Source organism: Panulirus ornatus, chromosome 18 (genome assembly GCF_036320965.1).
Source record: "Panulirus ornatus isolate Po-2019 chromosome 18, ASM3632096v1, whole genome shotgun sequence".
NCBI classification, from domain to species: domain Eukaryota; kingdom Metazoa; phylum Arthropoda; class Malacostraca; order Decapoda; family Palinuridae; genus Panulirus; species Panulirus ornatus.
This window is the reverse complement of record NC_092241.1, coordinates 24,155,212-24,182,018: the sequence shown is the minus strand read 5'-3', so window position 1 is coordinate 24,182,018 and position 26,807 is coordinate 24,155,212. Positions and strand designations below refer to the sequence as shown.

The 26,807-nt window shown below is 40.9% G+C and overlaps 1 protein-coding gene across 3 annotated transcripts in view; it reads right to left on the bottom strand.

The window, feature by feature from the left end:
* Window positions 1-1,482: 1,482 nt before the first annotated feature.
* LOC139755000 (uncharacterized) overlaps window positions 1,483-26,807 on the bottom strand; it is a 71,467-nt gene continuing 46,142 nt past the window's right edge. For all 3 annotated transcript variants that reach the window (XM_071672906.1, XM_071672905.1, XM_071672907.1), the window contains one exon: window positions 1,483-10,581. In XM_071672906.1, coding sequence (XP_071529007.1) covers window positions 9,318-10,568 — 1,251 coding nt within the window. In that variant the 5' untranslated portion in view covers window positions 10,569-10,581 and the 3' untranslated portion in view covers window positions 1,483-9,317. The remainder of the gene's footprint in view (window positions 10,582-26,807) is intronic.

Sequence of the window (26,807 nt, the reverse complement as noted above, 5' to 3'; positions counted from 1 at the left end):
CCATAACCCCTTTCCATGGTTTCCACAAACCACTTCCCACACCACAGTTCAGCCTATTGATCTATCCCTTGCAAGCCTTGCATCCTCCAGCATGTTCAGGCCCATAGCCTTCAAAGTATCTTTCATGCCATTCTTCCGCCTCCTCTTTGGTTTTCTACTTTTCCTTGTTCCTTCCACCTCTGGCATATTCACCTTCTTAGTCATCCTTTCCTTACTCATCCTCTCTGTGTCCAAAACATTTCAGCACACCCTCTTTAGCTCTCTCATACATACTCCTCTTACTAATACACTTGGTGTTCACCTGCTTAAGTAAGCTTCACTGTGCCTGAAAAGTCACCTATGGTAAGGCTGTATCACTGGGAATACAGTCTCCACAAAAAACTTCATAATTCTTTGCTACTGGCAGTAGCACAGCCTTAGGTTATAAAAGCATGGGGAAAGAGACCTTTGATGATGCCTTTTTCTTGGAAACTAGTCCTGGGGTAATTATAAATAAAAAAAAACTACCACGCTATTCCCTCACTTCATCGTTTCTTATTGAATCAATTTGCCTCACACCACATTCTGTCCTTAAACATTTCATTTCCAACATAAATCACCCAATCCTTTACACATAATTCTAAGATCCATGCCTCACACTGATACAGCACTGATGGGACTACTATATCATCAGACACACCAATCTTTCCCTTTCAGGAGAAAGACCTTTTTTCCCACAAATTCCTCAGTGTGCCCAAGACCTTTGCCCCCCCCCCCCCCCCCTATGGCTTAATTCAGCTCCTATGACTCCATATGCTGTCATATCCACTCCAAGGTATCTAAAACACCACACTTCCTCCAAGTCCTCTCCATTCAAATTCATTTCAAATAATCTGTCTTTTCAAAATTGAACCTAATAACCTTGCTTTTATCCACACTTTCAATGGTCTGCTTTCAAAGTCTCCTAAAACCAAACACCAGCTTCTGCAATTTCTCACTTGATTCTACCATCAGTGTCATAACAGCAACGAACAACATTCAACTCTCCTCCCTTGCCCATCTACCTTCATCAAACTGCATTCCTGCTCCGCTCTCTAGGACCTTATATTCACCTCCCTCAGCATACACAGATTACACAGCCACTGTGACATCACACATCCCTGTTGAAAACCTACCTTCACCTTGAACCTCTCCTTTCTACCTAACTGCACACATGCCTTATTGTCTTGCTTAAAACCTCACTGCTTGTAATAGCTTTTGTCCCACTCCATATACTTGTTGCACCATCCACAGAGCATCTCTACCAACCTTATAATACAAATCCTTTTTCTCATGTATTTCTCACACATTCTTCAAAGCAAACACCTGATACACACATCCTCTACCATTTCTGAAACCACATTGTGTTACATTTTTTTATTTTTTTTTTGTTTAAATATGGGGTAGTAAGGTTTGGGGGAAATGTTATGGGGATGCCTTGTAATGCAAATTAATGAAATGATATTTATTGCTGTTTATATATATCATTTACTAATACACTTAAGTATTCTGAATTGATTCCATAATGGTATATTCTGATCAAAACAACTAAAATGGTCAAGGAAACACTTACCAGCCATATAAATTTCAAAATAATGACTGGGGATTTAAACAAAGCCTATAAAAATTACTACTCATTTGAATTTCATCACTTCCTTCATAGGTCTTCACATGGGGACTCCCAAAACTTAATGTTTAATCTATTTTCTTGGGACTTCATATCACATGTACAGTAACACAAAATGAAAAAACTACAGTAGTATATAAAACAGAACTTCAGGAATTAAAATGTCATCAGATTTAATTGTCATCCCTGGGGATAGGGGAGAAAGAATACTTCCCACGTATTCCCTGCATGTCATAGAAGGCGACTACAAGGGAAGGGAGCGGGGGGCTGGAAATCCTCCCCTCTCATTTCTAATTTTCGAAAAGAAGGAACAGAGAAGGGGGCCAAGCAAGGATATTCCCTCAAAGGCTCAGTCCTCTGTTCTTACTAATGCGGCAAATGGTGAGTAGTATGAAAAAAAAAGGAAAATAATTGTGGTCCTAAAAAAAAAGAATAATGACTAACACAGCACAAGATGAAAGAGAATGTATGAGAGAGTGAAGTTCACGATCAATGGACATTATTGGATTATATACTCAATGATAGGCATGCAAAGTTGTTGGACATGAATGTACTGAGAAGGGCAGCAGGTGGGATGTTTGATCATTTCTTGGTGGTAATTAGTGTGAAAATTTGGAGATACTTTGGGAAAAGAATACATGACATGGCTGGGAAGGTAGTGAAAGATAGTGAGCTTCAAAAAGAGGTCTGAAGCAGAGATACCATGAGATGAGCTCCATGACATTTAGGAAGAGCAGATACATAGTGTTTGAGTTTCTTGTTGGCATGTTTATAACTTGTATCAGACTAAAGGTCTCACATCTTTTCAAAACTTCAATAACTTTTCCCTTTTGTGCACTTTATATTGTTTATATCCATAATCTACACCACTCCTCTCCCACTCTACAAAATTAAAGTCAACTGACCATACCACTGTTGGTTCAGGTTTGTCTGAATTTCCATCAACTCTTCTATTTTTGTTAAGACTTCATTAAATTATTCCATTATGCTTCTGGGAGGCCTGTATGTCATGATATTAATGGCATCTGATGCATGTATGCTACTGATTCACATTTTTTCATGACAATTTTAGTAGCTTCTTCCCTCAAGTATCAAGTATGCTGCTTAGATAAACTGCTTCACCACCCTGTTTAGGTGTCTCTCTTTCAGCCCAAAAGATCTCATACCTTTCGGTGCCTGAACATGCAGGGTGGGGTGAAAGGTGTGCATGGAATAGACTGAAATGGAATGATGTGTTATACTGGGGTCAATGTGCCATCAATGGATAGAAACAGGGCATGTGAAAAGTATGGAGTAGACCATGGAAAGCGAAAGAATGAAAGAGAGCGGATTTGGCCTTTCTTTTGTCTGTTGCCTGGTGCTACCCCGCTGATGTATGGAATGGTGATGCTGTTTCCTGTGGGGCAGAGTGGCACTGAAAATGGATGAAGGTGAGCAAGTATGAATATGTATATGTATGTATGTGTGCATATATATGTATATGTACATATGTGTTTGTTATACTTTTTTTTATCATACTTAATTGCCATCTCCTGCGTTTGTGAAGTAGCGCAAGGAAACAGACAAAAGAATGGCCCAACCCACCAACATACACATGTATATACATAAACGCCCATTCATGCACATATTAATACTTTTACATTTCAACGTATACATACATATACATACACAGACATATACATATATACACATGTACATATTCATACTTCTTGCCTTCATCCATTCCCGTTACCACCCCCCGTCACACATGAAATAGCACACACACACACACACACACACAAACACATACACACACCCACAAAGTAGTGCTAGGAAAAGACAAAAAAGGCCACATTAGTTCACTCTGTCTCTAGCTGTCATGTGAAATGTACCGAAACCACAGCTCCCTCTCCACATCCAGGCCCCACAAAATTTTCCATGCTTTACCCTAGGCACATGCCCTGGTACAATCCACTGATAGCACGTCGACCCCAGTATACCAGGTCATTCCAATTCACTCTATTCCTTGCACACCTGTATGTTCATGCCCTAATCGCTCAAAACCTTTACCACTTCATCCTTCCACCTCCAATTTGGTCTCCCACTTCTCCTCGTTCCCTCTACCTCTGACACATATATTTTCTATGTCAATCTTTCCTCACTCATTCTCTCCATGTGACCAAACCATTTCAATACATCTTCTGCTCTCTCAACCACACATCTCTCTTACCCTTTCATTACTTACTCGATCAAACCACTGCACACCACATATTGCCGTCAAACATCTCATTTCCAACACATCCACCCTCCTCCGCACAACCCTATCTACAGCCCATGCCTCGCAACCATATAACATTGTTGGAACCACTATTCCTTCAAACATACCCATTTTTGCTTTCCGAGATAACGTTCTTGCCTTCCACACATTCTTCAACGTTTCCAGAACCTTCGCCCCCTTCCCCACCCTGTTACTCACTTCCGCTTCCATGGTTCCATCCGCTGCTAAATCCACTCTCAGATATCTAAAACACTTTACTTCGTCCAGTTTTTCTCCATTCAAACTTACCTCCCAATTGACTTGTCCCTCCACCCTACTGAGCCTAATAACCTTTCTCGTATTCACATTTACTCTCAACTTTCTTCTTTCACACATATTAGCAAACTAAGTCATCAGCTTCTGCAGTTTCTCACCCGAATCAGCCACCAGCACTGTATCATCAGCAAACAACAACTGACTCACTTTCTAAGCCATCTCATCCACAAAAGACTGCATACTTGCCCCTCTCTCCAAACCTCTTGCATTCACCTCCCTAACAACCCCATCAATAAACAAATCAAACAACCATGGAGACATCATGCACTCCTGCTGCAAACCAACATTCACTGGGAAGCAATCACTTTCCTCTCTTCCTACTCATACACATGCCCTACATCCTCACTAAAAACTTTTCACTGCTTCTAGCAACTTACCTCCCACACCATATACTCTTAATACCTTCCACAGAGCATCTCTATCAACTCTATCATATACCTTCTCCAGATCCATAAATGCTACATACAAATCCATCTGTTTTTCTAAGTATTTTTCACATACATTCTTCAAAGCAAACACCTGATCCACACATCCTCTACCACTTCTGAAACCACACTGCTCTTCCCCAGTCTCATGCTCTGTATACGCCTTTACCCTCTCAATTAATACCGTCCCATATAATTTCCCAGGAATACTCAACAAACTTATACCTCTGTAATTTGAGCACTCACCTTTATTCCCTTTGCCTTTGTACAATGGCACTATGTATGCATTCTGCCAATCCTCAGGTACTTCACCATGAACCATACATACTCTGAATATCCTTACCAACTAGAGTCCCTTCTATCTTTAAAGATTTTTCTGCAGCACTCAGGGAGCCAGTCCCATCCACTAGTCAGGTTCAAATGTCATACAGGTTAGCGATGTTGTGTGTGCATCTATGTGGAGAGGGAGCAAGGCAACTGTGTAGTAAGTGTTCAGTGTCATTTGTAGTAGCTGCACTGTGAGCATGAATGGTCTTTCGATATGCTGACAAGGTATTTGTAACATTGTAAGGATGGATGATGTCTAGAGAATAGATGGGAGAGTGTGACGTGTTTGTCTAAGAAGTGTGTCTTCCAATGGGTATATGTCTGGCAGGTTAGAGTTTAAGTCTGAGATGGGAGATAGCTGTTGAAAGCATGTTGGGTTACTTCAATGTGTGCACATTTTGCTAACATAATATCTGTCGAAGGTATCTGTGAGTAGAGGCTGCTGAAGAGTGAGGCAAGGTTGAGCTTTTCATTTATACTTGGGGGATGGTGGTTTGCTATGGAATGGCTTGGGTGGAAGCATCCTGTGATGGGATTATACTGAGAGGATCTTTGTTTCATTGTGTACATGCTGAGTGTTTGACAGTGCCAGCCTGTGATTGTTCAAACTGCACTATTTTGTGTGGTTTCCATCTTTGCTATATTTGCATCAGTGAGGGTGGGAGACCAGGTAAGAGAGGCATCATTTTGATTGGAACACATGAATTCTTCATAAAAGATATCAATAAAATGTATATTGCTGATATTAACATGGAGAATCAAATACTGACTGTTGCATATATGCAATGAAAACAAAGGATGGCTTAAGTGTTGAGATATGCTCAGAAATCCCATGATCACGTATGCTAAAAGAAAAACTTTATTCCTTTTTCCTTTTCGAAATGATACAGTGGCAAGCAAAAACTAAAAGAAAATACACAAAACTAATTCAACTAACTCTGTATTGGCCTGGTGGACTACTAAACAGGCAGTAGAAGATGTGGCTGACATGTCTTGACAGAATGAGATAAGAGGAAGGACATGTAGGTTTCATTTCTTTTTTTTTTTTCTTGAACTTGGTAGTTACTGGACTCCATCTGTAAGTGGTTATAACATGAATGAAAAGTCACCTTCAGTTAAGCTCTATTATCGTTGCAGGCTGAAAAGAAACACAATCTCCCCGAGGAACTTTTCACTGAAAGGAGTCCCTCATATCACTATTCCAGCTGGGAATGCAACTTCAAAGCTACAGGAGCCCTATTAACCCCTTAACTCCTTACAAAAGTTTCCTTTCCAACCCTGTGAATCTCAGTTTTTCAAGTTTGAACATTTTTTACCTTAAAACTTCAAAGGTATACATATGACAATGAAGAAAAAATTCAGAAGTACATTTCGTCCACTACTTTCACTATAATAATATGTAAATTACATTTTGTCTGCTACTTTCACTATAATAACATGTAAATTGAAGATATTTCAGCACAGTACACTGTATGGAGCTGCCAAAGCACATGTTTTGTATTCTATTTATTAATCATTATTGAATTTTCATTTTCTATTTTTCTTGTTATAATCAATATGACATTGATAATCTATTTTTCTTGTTATAATCAATGTGAGTCATTGATAATCTCTGTAGCATCAAAATTATGATATCTTGTAAAATTACCAGCCACTTCATTCAGATGCAAATTTGTCAATATCAGGCAGGTGGTGCCAATACTAACTCCATTTCAGCTAGAAACACCTTCTCTTGCCTCATCTTGGTCAAGTTCTATACTGGAAGAGCCAATGTCCATAAAATCACTCTTCCAATGATCTGAAGACAGATCATAACTGCCTGATCCTCTGCTCTGACTAAAATCTACTCAATCTCCTTTCTAGAAAACTCATGAAAAGTGCTTTCAGCATGGCTGGAGATGAAAGACTGTGTGGAGAAACCATTGCCACACAGCCACCTCAGCAACCATCCATCCTTAGCAGGTGGCTTTGGAATAGAGGCAACAAATTCAATGCATGAATATCCATTTAGAAGAGTTGCCAGGCTCTCAGAAACATCTGTTTAGAGGAGTTGAGGGGTTAAAGGGGTCCCAGGGGTATGTAATGAATACTTAAATATTGAACCTGGCTTCACACTACTCTTATACAAGCACACTGATGGAGGCAAATAATAATATAAATAAAAAGAGAACAACACAGATGCTAAAAATGTATGGGAGGAGGGGGTACAGCTGGCACGCATGAAGCCCTCATTCCCCATCTCAAGACAAGATTCTAATTTTTTACACAAGCACAGCAATGCTGATGAATAAGAATAACAAGATATATGTAGAAATATCATACATCACACACAAAATTATACACTATGCACAACTTTATAAATGAAACTTTACAGTCAAAATACACTTGAAAATATTCTAGTTATTTACTATCACCTGATACCAATGTCCTCCATCACCTACTGGTGCACTTATTACAGAATCTCTTCCATGTGACTTGACAAAAGCTGACAATAAGGGTGGTGGGAATATAGGTGGATGGGTCCTGTGCTGGCCTCCCTCCTAATTACTCTCACATATTTCTTCAAATCTCGCTTGCTGTTCTTCACTTTTCTCAACAAATGGTACATATGATGGTAAATGTTTCTCTTCATCACATTTGTCATATTTTCCACAAGGTCACTGTATTCATGGCCTAAGAGGTTGAAGGATGTGCACCTACAACGGTTCCTGTACAGTAAACATCCATTCTAACGGACTTCAATGGATCAGAATTTGACTTTTTATGGACCTGTTGAACCCCAACAAACTAGTTTGGGATCTAATGGACATTTTCATAAAAGTCTGATACATCGCAAATTTCATCCGGTAAGCAAAGGATCTAGAAGACTCAGTCTAGGATGTAACAAATTTGTTAGTTCCCAACCTTGGCCTAGAGTACATAGGCATCATGACAATATGTGAGAGCTTGTTGTGCATCACCTAAGTGCATTTTTTTCTTTATCCTACTAACATACAAAGTTCTCTCTGCATACATACACAGAGTTTTACATTGAATTACAATACTGCATTGATGCAATACTATCTTTTCTGCCTTTACATTTACAAATATAATTTATGTAGAAATTTCAAGACAACTGCTTGGTCAAAACATGAACAAACTCAGTACCTGTGTTCTCATGCAACTACTATGTTTTTTTGTGGAACAAAGGCCTGTCTCTGTATGAAATCATGGAAGCTATTTTTGCCATCAATGTTGCATATGCTAAAAGATCACTGAAGAACCTCAGCATTGCAGAGAAGCTAATGGCTCAGCATCAGCATGAGGATAGTAGCTTGTTCCTCATTCAAGCCCCATATCTAACAGAGAGGTGATTCAGGGCTGTGATCCACTTGGTAATATTTCATTTATTAAACTGCCTTGCAAAAATTCTGGATGTAGTGATATTTTGCTTTGAAAAGACCACCCTTCCCCCAAATTAGTCCGTTAGAAAGTGGGTTTACTATTGACGGTACTGACAGCAGAATTTTTTTCTCTACCTGGCAATGGAAAAGACCTCTACAGTACATGGTAATAATGGTATATTAAGTCAACTGGATATTCAAATTGAGTCAAGAAAAGTTAAAACATCATACAATGATAGCTGACACTCCAAGAAAAAAATCATATAATGTTGGCTGCCATTAAAGAATTAAAACATAATGATTATAAAACAGATATACATCCCTTTAAATTGTAATACTTAGCACATAAGAGCTGAGATCAGATATATTGCTATCTCACCGAAATGCAAAACAAAAATTATTACAATTCAGAATCAAAACTATACTGAGATGCAAACAAATCTACATATTAACTAAATTTTAATAAATCACACTGACATAATGTGCTGTACAGTGATGAAGCTCATTTTAATGAAAGTAATATCAAGGCAAATGAGCAAATATGATCATTTTAATGAAGGTAATGTTAAGGCAAATGAGCAAATATGATGAAGTTGGTGGCATTAGTAAATTTGCATCGTGTTTAATGGATACTGTAAAAGTAAGAACGTTCATGAGCTTCAGAAAAAAGAGACAAATGAAAGAGGATGAAGTTTTGTTTCATTATGAGTAAGAATAATAAAATATGGGAGTGGTGCAAGATGTTACAGACAGGACAATGGTATGACATACACTGGAGAGAGACATCCTAATTGAGCTACAGAAACATCAAGAAAATTATAAATATTCAAAAATTCCATGTGAGATATCCAGTGCTGTGGGAAATGGCATAAAAGCTTTGCTTGTATGACTGGTAACTTACTAAACATATCTTACTTGAGATAATAATCTTGAGGGGAAAAAATACCAGAAACTTGTAAAGCCCATTAACTATTTTCTGTTTGCCCTGTCTGCATATCAAACTTTTCTTGGAAAGGAACAAATATTGGGTTTTTGGTATGTTTCCACATGTGGTAACTCCAAGCCATATTGTTTGCACAACCTTCACCACATATATTACACTTGAAGGGTTTTGGTTCTTCTGGAGCTTTGCATTTATGATTTTCAAGAAAATGTAGGGAAGAGTATTTCTTTTTACAAACACCACATTCATATTGCTTTGACTTGCCATGGGTTGTGTAGTGTCGCTGGAGGTCACATTTCTGGAAGAAGCTTCGATTGCAGATTTCGCATCTGTGAGGTTTGTATCCATTGTGTGCAAGTTTGTGTCGCCTTAGTGCACTGATGTGAGAAAGGCCAGCACCACATATATCACACTTGTAAGGTTTAGCTGCTTCATGACTTTCTGCATGTTCAAGAAGTTCCTCTTTAAAAGTAAACTCTCTGTCACACACTGCACATTTATAGTGTTTATCTGGCATGGTACATGACATGACATTTGGCACAGTATGTCCTGCATCTAACTGATCATTCATTATGTAAGCATTGTTGTCTTTGATATGGCTGTCCAGGTGCTCATCAAAAGAAGCTTTGGTAAAATATGTCCGTCCACACACATGGCATCTCATTTCTGCGCAGCGCTCAAGTCGTCTTTTTCGTTTCAGAACACCATTCTGTTCATCATGAGATTCAAGGTGAGCATCCATATCCAAATTCTGGGTGACATGAACTGGTGGGACCTGAAGAGTTCCTTGGGGAGTACCCAGCATTCCTATGGAAAATGAATGATGATGAGAGTGTGAAGGAGGGATACCTAATGGGCCTCCCATGGATGTCTGATGATTGGGAGGAGCAGGCGGAGGTGGAGGAGGAACAGGAGGTGGATGTGGTAAAGGTGAAGATAATGGAGATGATGATTTTGGACGCCCTGTTAAGTTCAAAGGAGAGCATCTTGCACCATTTACAGTCAAATTAGAAGGTTCTGTCTGAGGAGAGTACGAGTACTGAAAACCTTGTTCCATATGAGACGAGACTTCTAAATCTTCAGGGTTGAGAGGAGTGGTACCAACTCGAATATCCAATTGAGGCTCAAAAGCACACGGGCTCAGTGATAAGGATTCTAAGTTGAACTGCCTCCAGTGGGTATTGATGTGCGTCATGACGGTCACAGCATCAGGGGGGAGATCTAGGCCACAAAACCGACATCTCTCACCTACTGGCGCTCCATAGCCAGCCATCTTCACTTCCAACCTTGGAAAACAATACACAGTTATAAAGTACTTGAATAAATTCATGTGTTCAGTCTGTAAATGCTCTACTATCAACCATACAAGCTATATATCAAACTAAAGTATCTTTAGTAACAGAGTACAGTATTGGTACAATGGAATATGTGGGAAGCCCCTGTCTATAGTTAGGGAAATTCTCTTCTACTTTATAACATGTTTAAGTAATCTATATCATAATGTTAATGATTTTCTGTATGTTCTTTCTTTCAAACTATTCGTCATTTCCCGCATTAGCAAGGTAGCGTTAAGAACAGAGGACTGGGCCTCTGAGGGAATATCCTCACCTGGCCCCCTTCTCTGTTCCTTCTTTTGGAAAATTAGAAAAAAAACAAGAGGGGAGGATTTCCAGTGGTTTCCCACCATCACACTATCTCTCTATAGCTGTAGCTACCCCTTTAAGTGAGTTCCAGGATAGAAGAGGAGTCAGAAATAGAGGCAGATAGATAGATATCACACTATCTCACACTACATCAATATAATTTACCAATCCAGCAAAAAGGACATACAAAGAAATAGAAAGAAATAAAACCCAAACCTTCCAGATATTGCAGACCTCGTAAAACAAAACAAAAAAGCAGCTCAGACAAAATACTCAGCCATCAACAGATATCAGACAACGAATCCAAAGTCTAAACATCACCATCACCATGATATCAGACAATGAATCCAAAGTCTAAACATTACCATCACCAAGATATCAGACAACAAATCCAAAGTCTAAATATCACCATCACCAATCAGATCACTTAATGGAAAAAAAAGCAAAATGGCATTTCTTCCTCAACAGAATGAATTATAAAACCCACAGCAACTCTAGTGCATGTTAAGATCCACACCTCCCACATCAATGCAGTGCCCCCCAAAAATGAAGCACTTCTCACCCAATCCAACAACATCTCTTCTCCTAGAGAACACATAAACTTACTAATGAAAAACCACTAAAAATATCAGCCACACTCTTAAAGAGGAAAGTTGTGAAAAAGAAAATTCATCCAGAAACAATTGTTTACTTACCATTCACTCCCAATGATATATGTACAGCAAGAAAATCTTAAAAAAATATTCTGCAACAGGCCATAACACATAAACTTTCACATTTAATACTTTGGTCCAGTTGCATTCCAAGGACTTTAACCACTCCCAAGCACTATAACCATTCTTGGCTACACAAGCAAATCCCTGACATCTGGAAGCTTTCTAACAATAAGAATCCTAAAACCTTCCAAACCACCCAACTCCCCTTCCTTTTACCATCCTATATCATTCTGTTTTCAGTATCTCAACTCTTTCAAAAACCAACCCACAAAAGAATCAATCAAACCATCTCAAACTCACTTACACAACATGGCTTTAAACGTCACAACCAGGCCTCGCACAACATATCCCTAATGGCTTCAACCAATCATAACCCCCCTCTCAAAGAGTATTAAAGGCAACAGACATCAAAAAAGTATTTTTTACTGTTTCCTGACATATCCTCACATAAAGGAAGCTTGACACCACCTTCCAAAACAATGAGAAAAAGTGGTTAGTCAACTTCATAGCTAACTACAATGAAGTTCCCTTGCAGAAATTTGTTCTCCAACCCACTTCAGTCTTTTCCTACATGATCCTCACCATTACCCCTTGCAGACAACTGTGTGTGAAGGTCATCTCGCATGCAGATTACCTTACAATTGCATCAAAGCACTTCTACATCACACAGGCAACAACATATAACATCACATTACATAACTGGAACAATGGCTCACCGGGAATAGAATGTCGGCATCTCTAAAGAAGTCTTCAGTCACCTTCTTGACACTGGATAAACACAAATCCAACCTGCACCACCTGTCATCTCCTCCCACTTGACAAAATACCAACTATTCTGGGCATCACTTACGACAAATACTTAGCACTCACTCCTCACATTACAAACATCAACACAAAAGCAAAAAGTAAACCAAATGCCCTTAAAGAATGAACTGGTGCTGTGCCAGACTGGGTCAGGGAAAAAGAGTCCTATAGTATCCTATAGCCACCCTCCCACACATTTCATGTGTGACAGGGTGGCAGCAGGAATGGATAAAGGCAGCATGTATGAATATGTACGTGTGTATATATGAATATATCTGTGTATGTATATCTATGTATACGTTGAAATGTATAGGTATGTATATGTGTGTGTGTGGGTGTTACGTATATACATGTGTATTTGAGTGGGTTGAGCCATTCTTTCGTTTGTTTCCTTGCGCTACCTCATTAATGCGGGAGATAGCAACAAAGTATAATAAAAAAAATATATATGTATTTATCATTTATTCATTATACTTTGATGCTGTTTCTCATGTTAGCAAGGTAGCACAAGGAAACAGACGAAAGAATGGCCCAACCCACTCATATACACATGTATATACACAAATGCTCACACATGCACATATACATACCAATACGTTTCAACTTTTATTATACTCTGTCGCTGTCTCCCGCGTTTGCGAGGTAGCGCAAGGAAACAGACGAAAGAAATGGCGCAACCCCCCCCCCTACACATGTATATACATACGTCCACACACGCAAATATACATACCTACACAGCTTTCCATGGTTTACCCCAGACGCTTCACATGCCTTGATTCAATCCACTGACAGCACGTCAACCCCGGTATACCACATCGCTCCAATTCACTCTATTCCTTGCCCTCCTTTCACCCTCCTGCATGTTCAGGCCCCGATCACACAAAATCTTTTTCACTCCATCTTTCCACCTCCAATTTGGTCTCCCTCTTCTCCTCGTTCCCTCCACCTCCGACACATATATCCTCTTGGTCAATCTTTCCTCACTCATTCTCTCCATGTGCCCAAACCACTTCAAAACACCCTCTTCTGCTCTCTCAACCACGCTCTTTTTATTTCCACACATCTCTCTTACCCTTACGTTACTCACTCGATCAAACCACCTCACACCACACATTGTCCTCAAACATCTCATTTCCAGCACATCCATCCTCCTGCGCACAACTCTATCCATAGCCCACGCCTCGCAACCATACAACATTGTTGGAACCACTATTCCTTCAAACATACCCATTTTTGCTTTCCGAGATAATGTTCTCGACTTCCACACATTCTTCAAGGCCCCCAGAATTTTCGCCCCCTCCCCCACTTATACATATATATACATACAAAGACATATATACAAATGTACATAGTCATACATGCAGCCTTCATCCATTCCTGCTGCCACCCCACCACACATGAAAAACAACACCCCCCTCTCCCACGTGCACGCGAAGCACTGCCAGGAAACGACAACCATGGCCACATTCGTTCACACTCAGTCTCTAACTGTCATGTGTAATGTACCGAAACCACAGCTCCCTTTCCACTTCCAGGCCCCACACAGCTTTCCATGGTTTATCCCAGATGCTTCACATGCCCTGGTTCATTCCATTGACAGCACGTTGACCCCGGTATACCACATTGTTCCAATTCACTCTATTTCTTGCATGCCTTTCACCCTCCTGTATGTTCAAGCCCTGATCGCTCAAGATCTTTTTCACTCCATCCTTCCACCTCCAATTTGGTCTCCCACTTCTTGTTCCCTTCACCTCTGGCACATATATCCTCTTTGTCAATCTTTCCTCACTCATCCTCTCCATGTGACCAAACCATTTCAATACACCCTCTTATGCTCTCTCAACCACACTCTTTTTATTACTACACATCTCTCTTACCCTTTCATTACTTACTCGATCAAACCACCTCACACCACATATTCTCCTTAAACATCTCATTTCCAACACATTCACTCTCCTCCGCACAACCCTATTTATCGACCATACCTCACAACCATATAACATTGTTGGAACTATTATTCCTTCAAACACCCATTTTTGCTCTCCGAGATAAAGTTCTCGCCTTCCACACATTCTTCAATGTTCCCAGAATTTTTACCCCCTCCCCCACCCTGTGACTCACTTCCGCTTCCATTATTCCATCTGCTGCTAAATCCACCCCCAGATATCTAAAACACTTCACTTCCTCCAGTTTTCCTCCATTCAAACTTACCTCTCAATTTACTTGTCCATCAACCCTACTGAGTCTAATAACCTTGCTCTTATTCACATTTACTCTCAGCTTTCTTCTTTTACACACTTTACCAAACTCAGTCACCAACTTCTGCAGTTTCTCACACGAATCAGCCACCAGCGCTGTATCATCAGCGAACAACAACTGACTCACTTCCCAAACCCTTTCATCCACAAAAGACTGCATACTTGCCCCTCTCTCCAAAACTCTTACACTCACCTCCCTAACAACCCCATCAATAAACAAATTAAACAACCATGGAGACATCACACACCCTTGCTGCAAACCGACATTCACTGGGAACCACTCACTTTCCTCTCTTCCTACTCGTACACATGCCTTACACCCTTGATAATAACTTTTCACTGCTTCACTGCTTATATATATATATATATATATATATATATATATATATATATATATATATATATATATATATATATATATATATATATTTTTTTTTTTGCTGTCTCCCGCGTTTGCGAGGTAGCGCAAGGAAACAGACGAAAGAAATGGCCCAACCCACCCCCATACACATGTATATACATACGTCCACACACGCAAATATACATACCTACACAGCTTTCCATGGTTTACCCCAGACGCTTCACATGCCCCGATTCAATCCACTGACAGCACGTCAACCCCGGTATACCACATCGCTCTAATTCACTCTATTCCTTGCCCTCCTTTCACCCTCCTGCATGTTCAGGCCCCGATCACACAAAATCTTTTTCACTCCATCTTTCCACCTCCAATTTGGTCTCCCTCTTCTCCTCGTTCCCTCCACCTCCGACACATATATCCTCTTGGTCAATCTTTCCTCACTCATTCTCTCCATGTGACCAAACCATTTCAAAACACCCTCTTCTGCTCTCTCAACCACGCTCTTTTTATTTCCACACATCTCTCTTACCCTTACGTTACTTACTCGATCAAACCACCTCACACCACACATTGTCCTTAAACATCTCATTTCCAGCACATCCATCCTCCTGCGCACAACTCTATCCATAGTCCACACCTCGCAACCATACAACATTGTTGGAACCACTTTTCCTTCAAACATACCCATTTTTGCTTTCCGAGATAATGTTCTCGACTTCCACACACTCTTCAAGGCTCCCAGAATTTTCGCCCCCTCCCCCACCCTATGATCCACTTCCGCTTCCATGGTTCCATCCGCTGCCAGATCCACTCCCAGATATCTAAAACACTTCACTTCCTCCAGTTTTTCTCCATTCAAACTCACCTCCCAATTGACTTGACCCTCAACCCTACTGTACCTAATAACCTTGCTCTTATTCACATTTACTCTTAACTTTCTTCTTTCACACACTTTACCAAACTCAGTCACCAGCTTCTGCAGTTTCTCACATGAATCAGCCACCAGCGCTGTATCATCAGCGAACAACAACTGACTCACTTCCCAAGCTCTCTCATCCCCAACAGACTTCATCCTTGCCCCTCTTTCCAAAACTCTTGCATTCACCTCCCTAACAACCCCATCCATAAACAAATTAAACAACCGTGGAGACATCACACACCCCTGCCGCAAACCTACATTCACTGAGAACCAATCACTTTCCTCTCTTCGTACACGTACACATGCCTTACATCCTCGATAAAAACTTTTCACTGCTTCTAACAACTTGCCTCCCACACCATATATTCTTAATACCTTCCACAGAGCATCTCTATCAACTCTATCATATGCCTTCTCCAGATCCATAAATGCTAAATACAAATCCATTTGCTTTTCTAAGTATTTCTCACATACATTCTTCAAAGCAAACACCTGATCCACACATCCTCTACCACTTCTGAAACCACACTGCTCTTCCCCAATATGATGCTCTGTACATGCCTTCACCCTCTCAGTCAATACCCTCCCATACAATTTGCCAGGAATACTCAACAAACTTATACCTCTGTAATTTGAGCACTCACTCTTATCCCCTTTGCCTTTGTACAATGGCACTATGCACGCATTCCGCCAATCCTCAGGCACCTCACCATGAGTCATACATACATTAAATAACCTTACCAACCAGTCAACAATACAGTCACCCCCTTTTTTAATAAATTCCACTGCAATACCATCCAAACCTGCTGCCTTGCCGGCTTTCATCTTCCGCAAAGCTTTTACTACCTCTTCTCTGTTTACCAAATCATTTTCCCTAACCCTCGCACTTTGCACACCACCTCAACCAAAACACCCTATATCTGCCACTCTATCATCAAACACATTCAACAAACCTTCAAAATACTCACTCCATCTCCTTCTCACATCACCACTACTTGTTATCACCTCCCCATATATATATATATATATATATATATATATATATATATATATATATATATATATATATATATTTTGTTTGTTCATACTATTCGCCATTTCCCACGATAGCGAGGTAGCGTTAAGAACAGAGGACTGGGCCTTTGAGGGAATATCCTCACCTGGCCCCCTTCTCTGTTCCTTCGTTTGGAAAAAAAAAAAAGAGAGAGGGGAGGATTTCCAGCCCCCCGCTCACTTCCCTTTTAGTCGCCTTCTACGACACGCAGGGAATACGTGGGAAGTATTCTTTCTCCCCTATCCCCAGGGATAAAATATATATATATATATATATATATATATATATATATATATATATATATATATATATATATATATATATATATATATACCACATCGTTCCAATTCACTCTATTCCTTGCATGCCTTTCACCCTCCTGTATGTTCAAGCCCCGATCGCTCAAGATCTTTTTCACTCCATCCTTCCACCTCCAATTTGGTCTCCCACTTCTTGTTCCCTCCACCTCTGACACATATATCTTCTTTGTCAATCTTCCCTCACTCATCCTCTCCAAGTGACCAAACCATTTCAATACACCCTTTTCTGCTCTCTCAACCACACTCTATTTATTACCACACATCTCTCTTACCCTTTCATAACTTACTTGATCAAACTACCTCACACCACATATTGTCCTTAAACATCTCATTTCCAACACATCCACCCTCCTCCGCACAACTTCATCTATCGACTATGCCTCACAACCATATAACATTGTTGGAACTACTATTCCTTCAAACACCCATTTTTGCTCTCCAAGATAACGTTCTCACTTTCCACACATTCTTCAATGCTCTCAGAACCTTTGCTCCCTCCCCCACCCTGTGACTCCCTTCCGCTTCCATGGTTCCATCCACTGCTAAATCCACTCCCAGATATCTAAAACACTTCACTTCCTCCAGTTTCCCTCCATTCAAACTTACCTCTCAATTTATGTCCCTCACCCCTACTGAGTCTAATAACCTTGCTCTTATTCACATTTACTCTCAGCTTTCTTCTTTCACACACTTTATCAAACTCAGTCACCAACTTCTGCAGTTTCTCACACGAATCAGCCACCAGCACTGTATCATCAGCGAACAACAACTGACTCACTTCCCAAACCCTCTCATCCACGAGAGACTGCATTCTTGCCCCTCTCTCCAAAACTCTTGCATTCACCTACCTAACAACCCCATCCATAAACAAAGTAAACAACCATGGAGACATCACACACCCCTGCTGCAAACCGACATTCACTGGGAACCACTCACTTTCCTCTCTTCCTACTCGTACACATGCCTTACATCCTCGATAAAAACTTTTCACTGCTTCTAACAACTTACCTCCCACACCATATATCTTAATATATATATATATATATATATATGATTTATTTACCTATTCATTTATTTTACTGTGTCGCTTTCTCCAGCGTTAGCAAGGTAGCACAAGGAAACAGATGAAAGAAAGGCGCAACTAACCCACATACACATGTATATACATACACGTCCACACACGCAAATATACATACCTATACATCTCAACTTATACATATATATACACACACAGACATATACATATATACACATGTACATAATTCATACTGTTTCCCTTTATTCATTCCCATTGCCACCCCGCCACACATGAAATAACAACCCCCTCCCCTGCATGTGCACGAGGTAGCGCTAGGAAAACACAACAAAGGCCACATTCGTTCACACTCAGTCACTAGCTGTCATGTATAATGCAATGAAACTACAGCGCCCTTTCCACATCCAGACCCCACAGGACTTTCCATGGTTTACCCCAGTCGCTTCACATGCCCTGGTTCAATCCACTGATAGCACGTCGACCCCGGTATACCACATCGTTCCAATTAACTCTATTCCTTGCATGCATTTCACCCTCCTGCATGTTCAGGCCCTGATCACTCAAAATCTTTTTCACTTCATCTTTCCACCTCCAATTTGGTCTCCTACTTCTACTCGTTCCCTCCACCTCTGACACATGTATCCTCTTGGTCAATCTTTCCTCACTCATTCTCTCCATGTGACCAAACCATTTCAAAACACCCTCTTCTACTCTCTCATCTCAACCACACTCTTTTTATTACGACACATCTCTCTTACTCTAATATCACTTACTCGATCAAACCACTTCACACCACATATTGTCCTCAAAGATCTCATTTCCATCATAATGACCCTCCTCCACACAACTCTATCTATAGACCATGCCTCACAACTATATAACATTGTTGGAAACACTATTACTTCAAACATTCCATTTTTGCTTTCCGGGACAATGTTCTCAACTTCCACACATCTTCAATGCTCCCAGAACTTTTGCCCCCTCCCCCACCCTATGATTCACTTCCGCTTCCATGGTTCCATCCGCTGCCAAATCCACACCCAGATATCTAAAACACCTCACTTCCTCCAGTTTTTCTCCATTCAAACTTACCTCTTAATTGACCTGTCCCTCAACCCTACTGTACCTAATAACCTTGCTTTTATTCACATATACTCTCAGCTTTCTTCTTTCACACACTTTACCAAACTCAGTCACCAGCTTCTGCAGTTTCTCACAAGAATCAGGCACCAGAGATGTATCATCAGCAAACAACAAGTGACTCACTTCCCAAGCTCTCTCATCCACAACAGACTACATACTTGCCCCTCTTTCCAAAACTCTTGCATTCACCTCCCTAACAACCCCATTCATAAACAAACCAAACAACCATGGAGACATCACACACCCCTGCCGCAAACCAACATTCACTGAGAAACAATCACTTTCCTCTCTTCCTACACATACACATGCCTTACATCCTCGATAAAAACATTTCACTGCTTCTAACAACTTGCCTCACACACACCATATATTCTTAATACCTTTCACAGAGCATCTCTATCAATTCTATCATATACCTTCTACAGATCCATAAATGCTACATACAAATCCATTTGCTTTTCTAAGTATTTCTCACATACATTCTTCAAAGCAAACACCCGATCCACACATCCTCTACCACTTCTGAAACCACACTGCTCTTCCACAGTCTGATGCTCTGTACATGCCTTCACCCTCTCAATCAATACCCTCCCATATAATTTCTAAGGAATACTCAACGACTTATACCTCTGTAATTTGAGCACTCACTTCTATCCCCTTTGCCTTCATACAATGGCACTATGGAAGCATTCTGCCAATCCTCAGGCACCTCACCATGAGTCACACATACATTAAATAACCTTACCAACCAGTCAACAATACACTCACCCCCTTTTTTAATAAATTCCACTGCAATACCATCCAAACCCGCTGCCTTGCCGGCTTTCATCTTCCACAAAGCATTTACTACCTCTTCTCTGTTTACCAAATCATTCTCCCTAACCCTCTCACTTTGCACACCACCTCAACCAAAACACCCTTTATCTGCCACTCTATCATCAAACACATTCAACAAACCTTCAAAATACTCACTCCATCCTCTCATATCACCACTACTTGTTATCATCTCACCAGTAGCTCCCTTCACTGATGTTCCCATTTGTTCCCTTGTCTTACACACTTTATTTACCTCTTTCCAAAACATCTTTTTATTCTCCCTAAAATCTCATGATGCTCTCTCACCCCAACTCTCATTTGCCCTCTTTTTCACCTCTTCCACCTTTCTCTTGACCTCCTGCCTCTTTCTTTTATACATCTCCCAGTCATTTGCATTATTTCCCTACAAAAATAGTCCAAATGCCTCTCTCTTCTCTTTCATTAATACTCTTACTTCTTCATCCCACCACTCACTACCCTTTCTAATCTGCCCACCTCCCACGCTTCTCATGCTACAAGCATCTTTTGCGCAAGCCATCATTGCTTCCCTAAATACACCCCATTCCTCCCCCACTCCCCGTACGTCTTTTGTTCCCACCTTTCTCCATTCTGTACTCAGTCTCTTATGGTACTTACTTCCTCACACAAGTCTCCTTCCCAAGCTCACTTACTCTCGCCACTCTCTTCATCCCAATATTCACCCTTCTTTTCTGAAAACCTCTACAAATCTTCACCTTTGCCTCCACAAGATAATGATCAGACATCCCTCCAGTTGCACCTCTCAGCACATTAACATCCAAAAGTCTCTCTTTCGCACGCCTATCAATTAACACATAATCCAATAACACTCTCTGGCCATCTCTCCTACTTACAAATGTATACTTATGTATATCTCTCTTTTTAAACCAGGTATTCCCAATCACCAGTCCTTTTTCAGCACATAAATCTACAAGCTCTTCACCATTTCCATTTACAACACTGAACACCCCATGTACACCAATTATTCCCTCAACTGCCACATGATTCATCTTTGCATTCAAATCACCCATCACTATAACCCGGTCTCATGCATCAAAACTACTAACGTACTCACTCAGCTGCTCCCAAAACACTTGCCTTTCATGATCTTTCTTATCATGCCCAGGTGCATATGCACCAATAATCACCCATCTCTTTCCATCCACTTTCAGTTTTACCCATGTCAATCTAGAGTTTACTTTCTTACACTCTATCACATACTCCCACCACTCCTGTTTCAGGAGTAGTGCTACTCCTTCCCTTGCTCTTGTCCTCTCACTAACCCCTGACTTTACTCTCCCAAGACATTCCCAAACCACACTTCCCCTTTACCCTTGAGCTTCGTTTCACTCAGAGCCAAAACATCTAGGTTCCTTTCCTCAAACATACTACCTATCTCTCCTTTTTTCTCATCTTGGTTACATCCACACACATTTAGACACCCCAATCTGAGCCTTCAAGGAGGATGAGCACTCCCTGCATGACTCTTTCTTCTGTTTCCCCTTTTAGAAAGTTAAAATACAAGGAGGGGAGGGTTTTTCAGCCCCCAGCTCCCATCCCCTTTACTCGCCTTCTACAACTCATGAGGAATGCGTAGAAAGTATTCTTTCTCCCCTATGTGTTTGATGACAGAGTGGCAGATATAGGGTGTTTTGGTCGAAGTGGTGTGCAAAGTGAGAGGGTTAGGGGAAATGATTTCGTAAACAAAGAAGAGGTAGTAAAAGATCTGCGGAAGATGAAATCCAGCAAGGCAGCAGGTTTGGATGGTACTGCAGTGGAATTTATTAAAAAAGTGTGTGACTGTATTGTTGACTGGTTGGTAAGGTTATTTAATATATGTATGACTCATGGTGAGGTGCCTGAGCATTGGTGGAATGCTTGCATAGTGCCATTGTACAAAGGGAAAGGGGATAAAGGTGAGTGCTCAAATTAAAGAGGTATAAGTTTGCTGAGCATTTCTGGGAAATCATATGGGAGGGTATTGAGAGGGTGAAGGCATGTACAGAGCATCAGATAGGGGAAGAGTAGTGTGGTTTCAGAAGTGATAGAGGATGTGTGGATCAGGTGTTTGCTTTGAAGAATGTATATGAGAAATACTTACTTAGAAAACGAAATGGATGTGTATGCAGCATTTATGAATCTGGAGAGGGCATATGATAGAGTTGATAGAGATGCTCTGTGGAAGGTATTAAGAATATATGGCATGGGAGGCAAGTTGTTAGAAGCAGTGAAAAGTTTTTATTGAAGATGTAAGGCATGTGTACGTGTAGGAAGAGAGGAAAGTGATTGGTTCTCAGTGAATGTAGGTTTGCGGCAGGGGTGTGTGATGTCTCCATGGTTGTTTAATTTCTTTATGGAAGGGGTTGTTAGGGAGATGAATGCAAGAGTTTTGGAAAGAGGGGCAAGTATGCAGTCTGTTGTGGATGAGAGAGCTTGGGAAGTGAGTCAGTTATTGTTCGCTGATGATAGAGTGCTAGTGGTTGATTCGTGTGAGAAACTGCAGAAGCTGGTGACTGAGTTTGGTAAAGTGTGAGAAAGAAGAAAGCTGAGAATAAATGTGAATATGAGCAAGGTTATTAGGTACAATAGGGTTGAGGGTCAAGTCAATTGGGAGGTAAGTTTGAATGGAGAAAAACTGGAAGTGAAGTGTTTTAGATATCTGGATTTGCCAGCGGATGGAACCAGGGAAGTGGAAGAGAATCATAGGGTGGAGGAGGGGGCAAAAGTTCTGAGAGCGTTGAAGAATGTGTGGAAGTCGAGAACATTATCTCGTAAAGCAAAAATCGGTATGTTTGAAGGAATAGTGGTTCTAACAATGTTACATGGTTGCGAAGCGTGGGCTATAGATAGAGTTGTGCGAAGGAGGATGGACGTTCTGGAAATGAGATGTTTGAGGACAATATGTGGTGTGAGGAGGTTTGATTAAGTAATGATAAGGTAAGAGAGAAGTGTGGTAATAAAAAGAGTGTGGTTGAGAGAGCAGAAGAGGGTATTTTCAAATGGTTTGGTCACATGGAGAGAATGAGTGAGGAAAGATTGACCAAGAGGATATATGTGTCAGAGGTGGAGGGAACGAGGAGAAGTGGGAGACCAAATTGGAGGTGGAAAGATGGAGTGAAAAAGATTTTGAGTGATCGGGGCCTGAACATGCAGGAGGGTGAAAGGCGTGCAAGGAATAGAGTGAATTGGAACGATGTGGTATACCGTGGTCGACGTGCTGTCAATGATTTGAACTAGGGCATGTGAAGCGTCTGGGGTAAACCATGGAAAGTTCTGTGGGGCCTGGATGTGGAAAGGGAGCTGTGGTTTTGGTGCATTATTACATGACAGCTAGAGACTGAGTGTGAACGAATGGGGCCTTTGGTGTCTTTTCCTAGCGCTACCTCGCACACATGAGGGGGGAGGGGGTTGTTATTCCATGTGTGGCGAGGTGGTGATGGGAACAAATAAAGGCAGACAGTATGAATTATGTACATGTGTATATAGGTGTATGTCTGTGTGTGTATATATATGTGTACATTGAGATGTATAGGTATGTATATTTGCGTGTGTGCACTTGTATGTATATACATGTGTATGTGGGCGGGTTGGGCCATTCTTTCGTCTGTTTCCAGCGACAAAGCAAAATTAAAATAAAAATAATATATATATATATATATATATATATATATATATATATATATATATATATATATATATATTTTCATTTCTATTTTCCTTTGTCGCAGTCTCCCGCGTTAGCGAGGTAGCGCAAGGAAACAGATGAAAGAATGGCCCAACCCACCCATTTACACATGTATATACATACACGTCCACACACGCAAATATACAGACCTATACATCTCAATGTACACATACATATACACACACAGGTATATACATATATACACATGTACATAATTCATAATTTATTCCCATTGCCACCCCACCACATATGGAATAACAACCCCCTCCCCCCTGATGTCCGCGAGGTAGTGCTAGGAAAAGACACCAAAGGCCCCATTCGTTCACACTCAGTCTCTTGCTGTCATGTAATAATGCATCGAAACCACAGCTCCCTTTCCACATCCAGGCCCCATAGAACTTTCCATGGTTTACCCCAGACACTTCATATGCCCTGGTTCAATCCATTGACAGCACATCGACTCCGGTATACCACATTGTTCCAATTCACTCTATTCCTTGCACGCATTTCACCCTCCTGCATGTTCAGGCCCTGATCACTCAAAATCTTTTTCACTCCATCTTTCCACCGCCAATTTGGTCACCCACTTCTCCTCATTCCCTCCACCTCTGACACATACATCCTCTTGGTCAATTTTTCCTCACTCATTCTCTCCATGTGACCAAACGATTTCAAAACACCCTCTTCTGCTCTCTCAACCACACTCTTTATATTTCCACACATCTCTCTTACCTTTGCATTACTTACTCGATCAAACTACCTCACACCACATATTGTCCTCAAACATCTCATTTCCAGCACATCCACCCTCCTCCGCACAACTCTATCCATAGCCCAAGCCTCGCAACCATACAACATTGTTGGAACCACTATTCCTTCAAACATACCCATTTTTGCTTTCCAAGATAATGTCTCGACTTCCAAACATTCTTCAAGGTTCCCAGAATTTTTGCCCCCTCCCCCACCCTATGATTCACTTCTACTTCCATGGCTCCATCCACTGCCAGATCCACTCCATGATATCTAAAACACTTTACATCCTCCAGTTTTTCTCCACTCAAACTTACCTCCCAATTGACTTGACCCTCAACCCTACTGTACCTAATAACCTTGCTCTTATTCACATTTACTCTTAACTTTCTTCTTTCACACACTTTACCAAACTCAGTCACCAGCTTCTGCAGTTTCTCATATGAATCAGCCATCAGCGCTGTATCATCAGCAAACAACAACTGACTCACTTCCCAAGCTCTCTCATCCACAACAGACTACATACTTGCTCCTCTTTCCAAAACTCTTGCATTCACCTCCCTAACAACCCCATCCATAAACAAATTAAACAACCATGGACACATCACACACCCCTGCCGCAAACCTACATTCACTGAGAACCAATCACTTTCCTCTCTCCCTACACGTACACAAGCCTTACATCCTCGATAAAAACTTTTCACTGCTTCTAACAACTTGCCTCCCACACCATATATTCTTAATACCTTCCATAGAGCATCTCTATCAACTCATCATATGCCTTCTCTAGATCCATAAATGCTACATACAAATCCATTTGCTTTTCTAAGTATTTCTCACATACATTCTTCAAAGCAAACACCTGATCCACACATCCTCTACCACTTCTGAAACCACACTGCTCTTCCTCAGTCTGATGCTCTGTACATGCCTTCACCCTCACAATCAATACCCTCCCATATAATTTACCGGGAATACTCAACAAACTTATACCTCTGTAATTTGAGCACTCACTCTTATCCCCTTTGCCTTTGTACAATGGCACTATGCAAGCATTCCGCCAATCCTCAGGCACCTCACCATGAATCATACATACATTAAATAACCTTACCAACCAGTCAACAATACAATCACCCCCTTTTTTTAATAAATTCCACTGCAATACAATCCAAACCTGCTGCCTTGCCGGCTTTCATCTTCCGTAAAGCTTTTACTACCTCTTACTCTGTTTACCAAATCATTTTCCCTAACCCTCTCACTTTGCACACCACCTCGACCAAAACACCCTGTATCTGCCACTCTTTCATGAAACACATTCAACAAACCTTCAAAATACTCACTCCATCTCCATCTCAAATCACCACTACTTGTTATCACCTCCCCATTAGCCCCCTTCACTGAAGTTCCCATTTGCTCCCTTGTCTTACGCACTTTATTTACCTCCTTCCAAAACATCTTTTTATTCTCCCTAAAATCTAATGATACTCTCTCACCCCAACTCTCATTTGCCCTCTTTTTCACCTCTTGCACCTTTCTCTTGACCTCCTGCCTCTTTCTTTTACACATCTCCCCCTCATTTGCATTTTTTCCCTGCAAAAATTGTCCAAATGCCTCTCTCTTCTCTTTCACTAATAATCTTACTTCTTCATCCCACCACTCACTACCCTTTCTAATCTGCCCACCTCCCACATTTCTCATGCCACAAGCATCTTCTGCGTAAGCCATCACTGCTTCCCTCAATACATCCCATTCCTCTCCCACTCCCCTTACCTCTTTTGTTCTCACCTTTTTCCATTCTGTACTCAGTCTCTCCTGGTACTTCCTTACACAAGTCTCCTTCCCAAGCTCACTTACTCTCACCACTCTCTTCACCCCAACATTCTCTCTTTTTTTCTGAAAACCCCTACAAATCTTCACCTTCGCCTCCACAAGATAATGATCAGACATCCCTCCAGTTGCACCTCTCAGCACATTAACATCCAAAAGTCT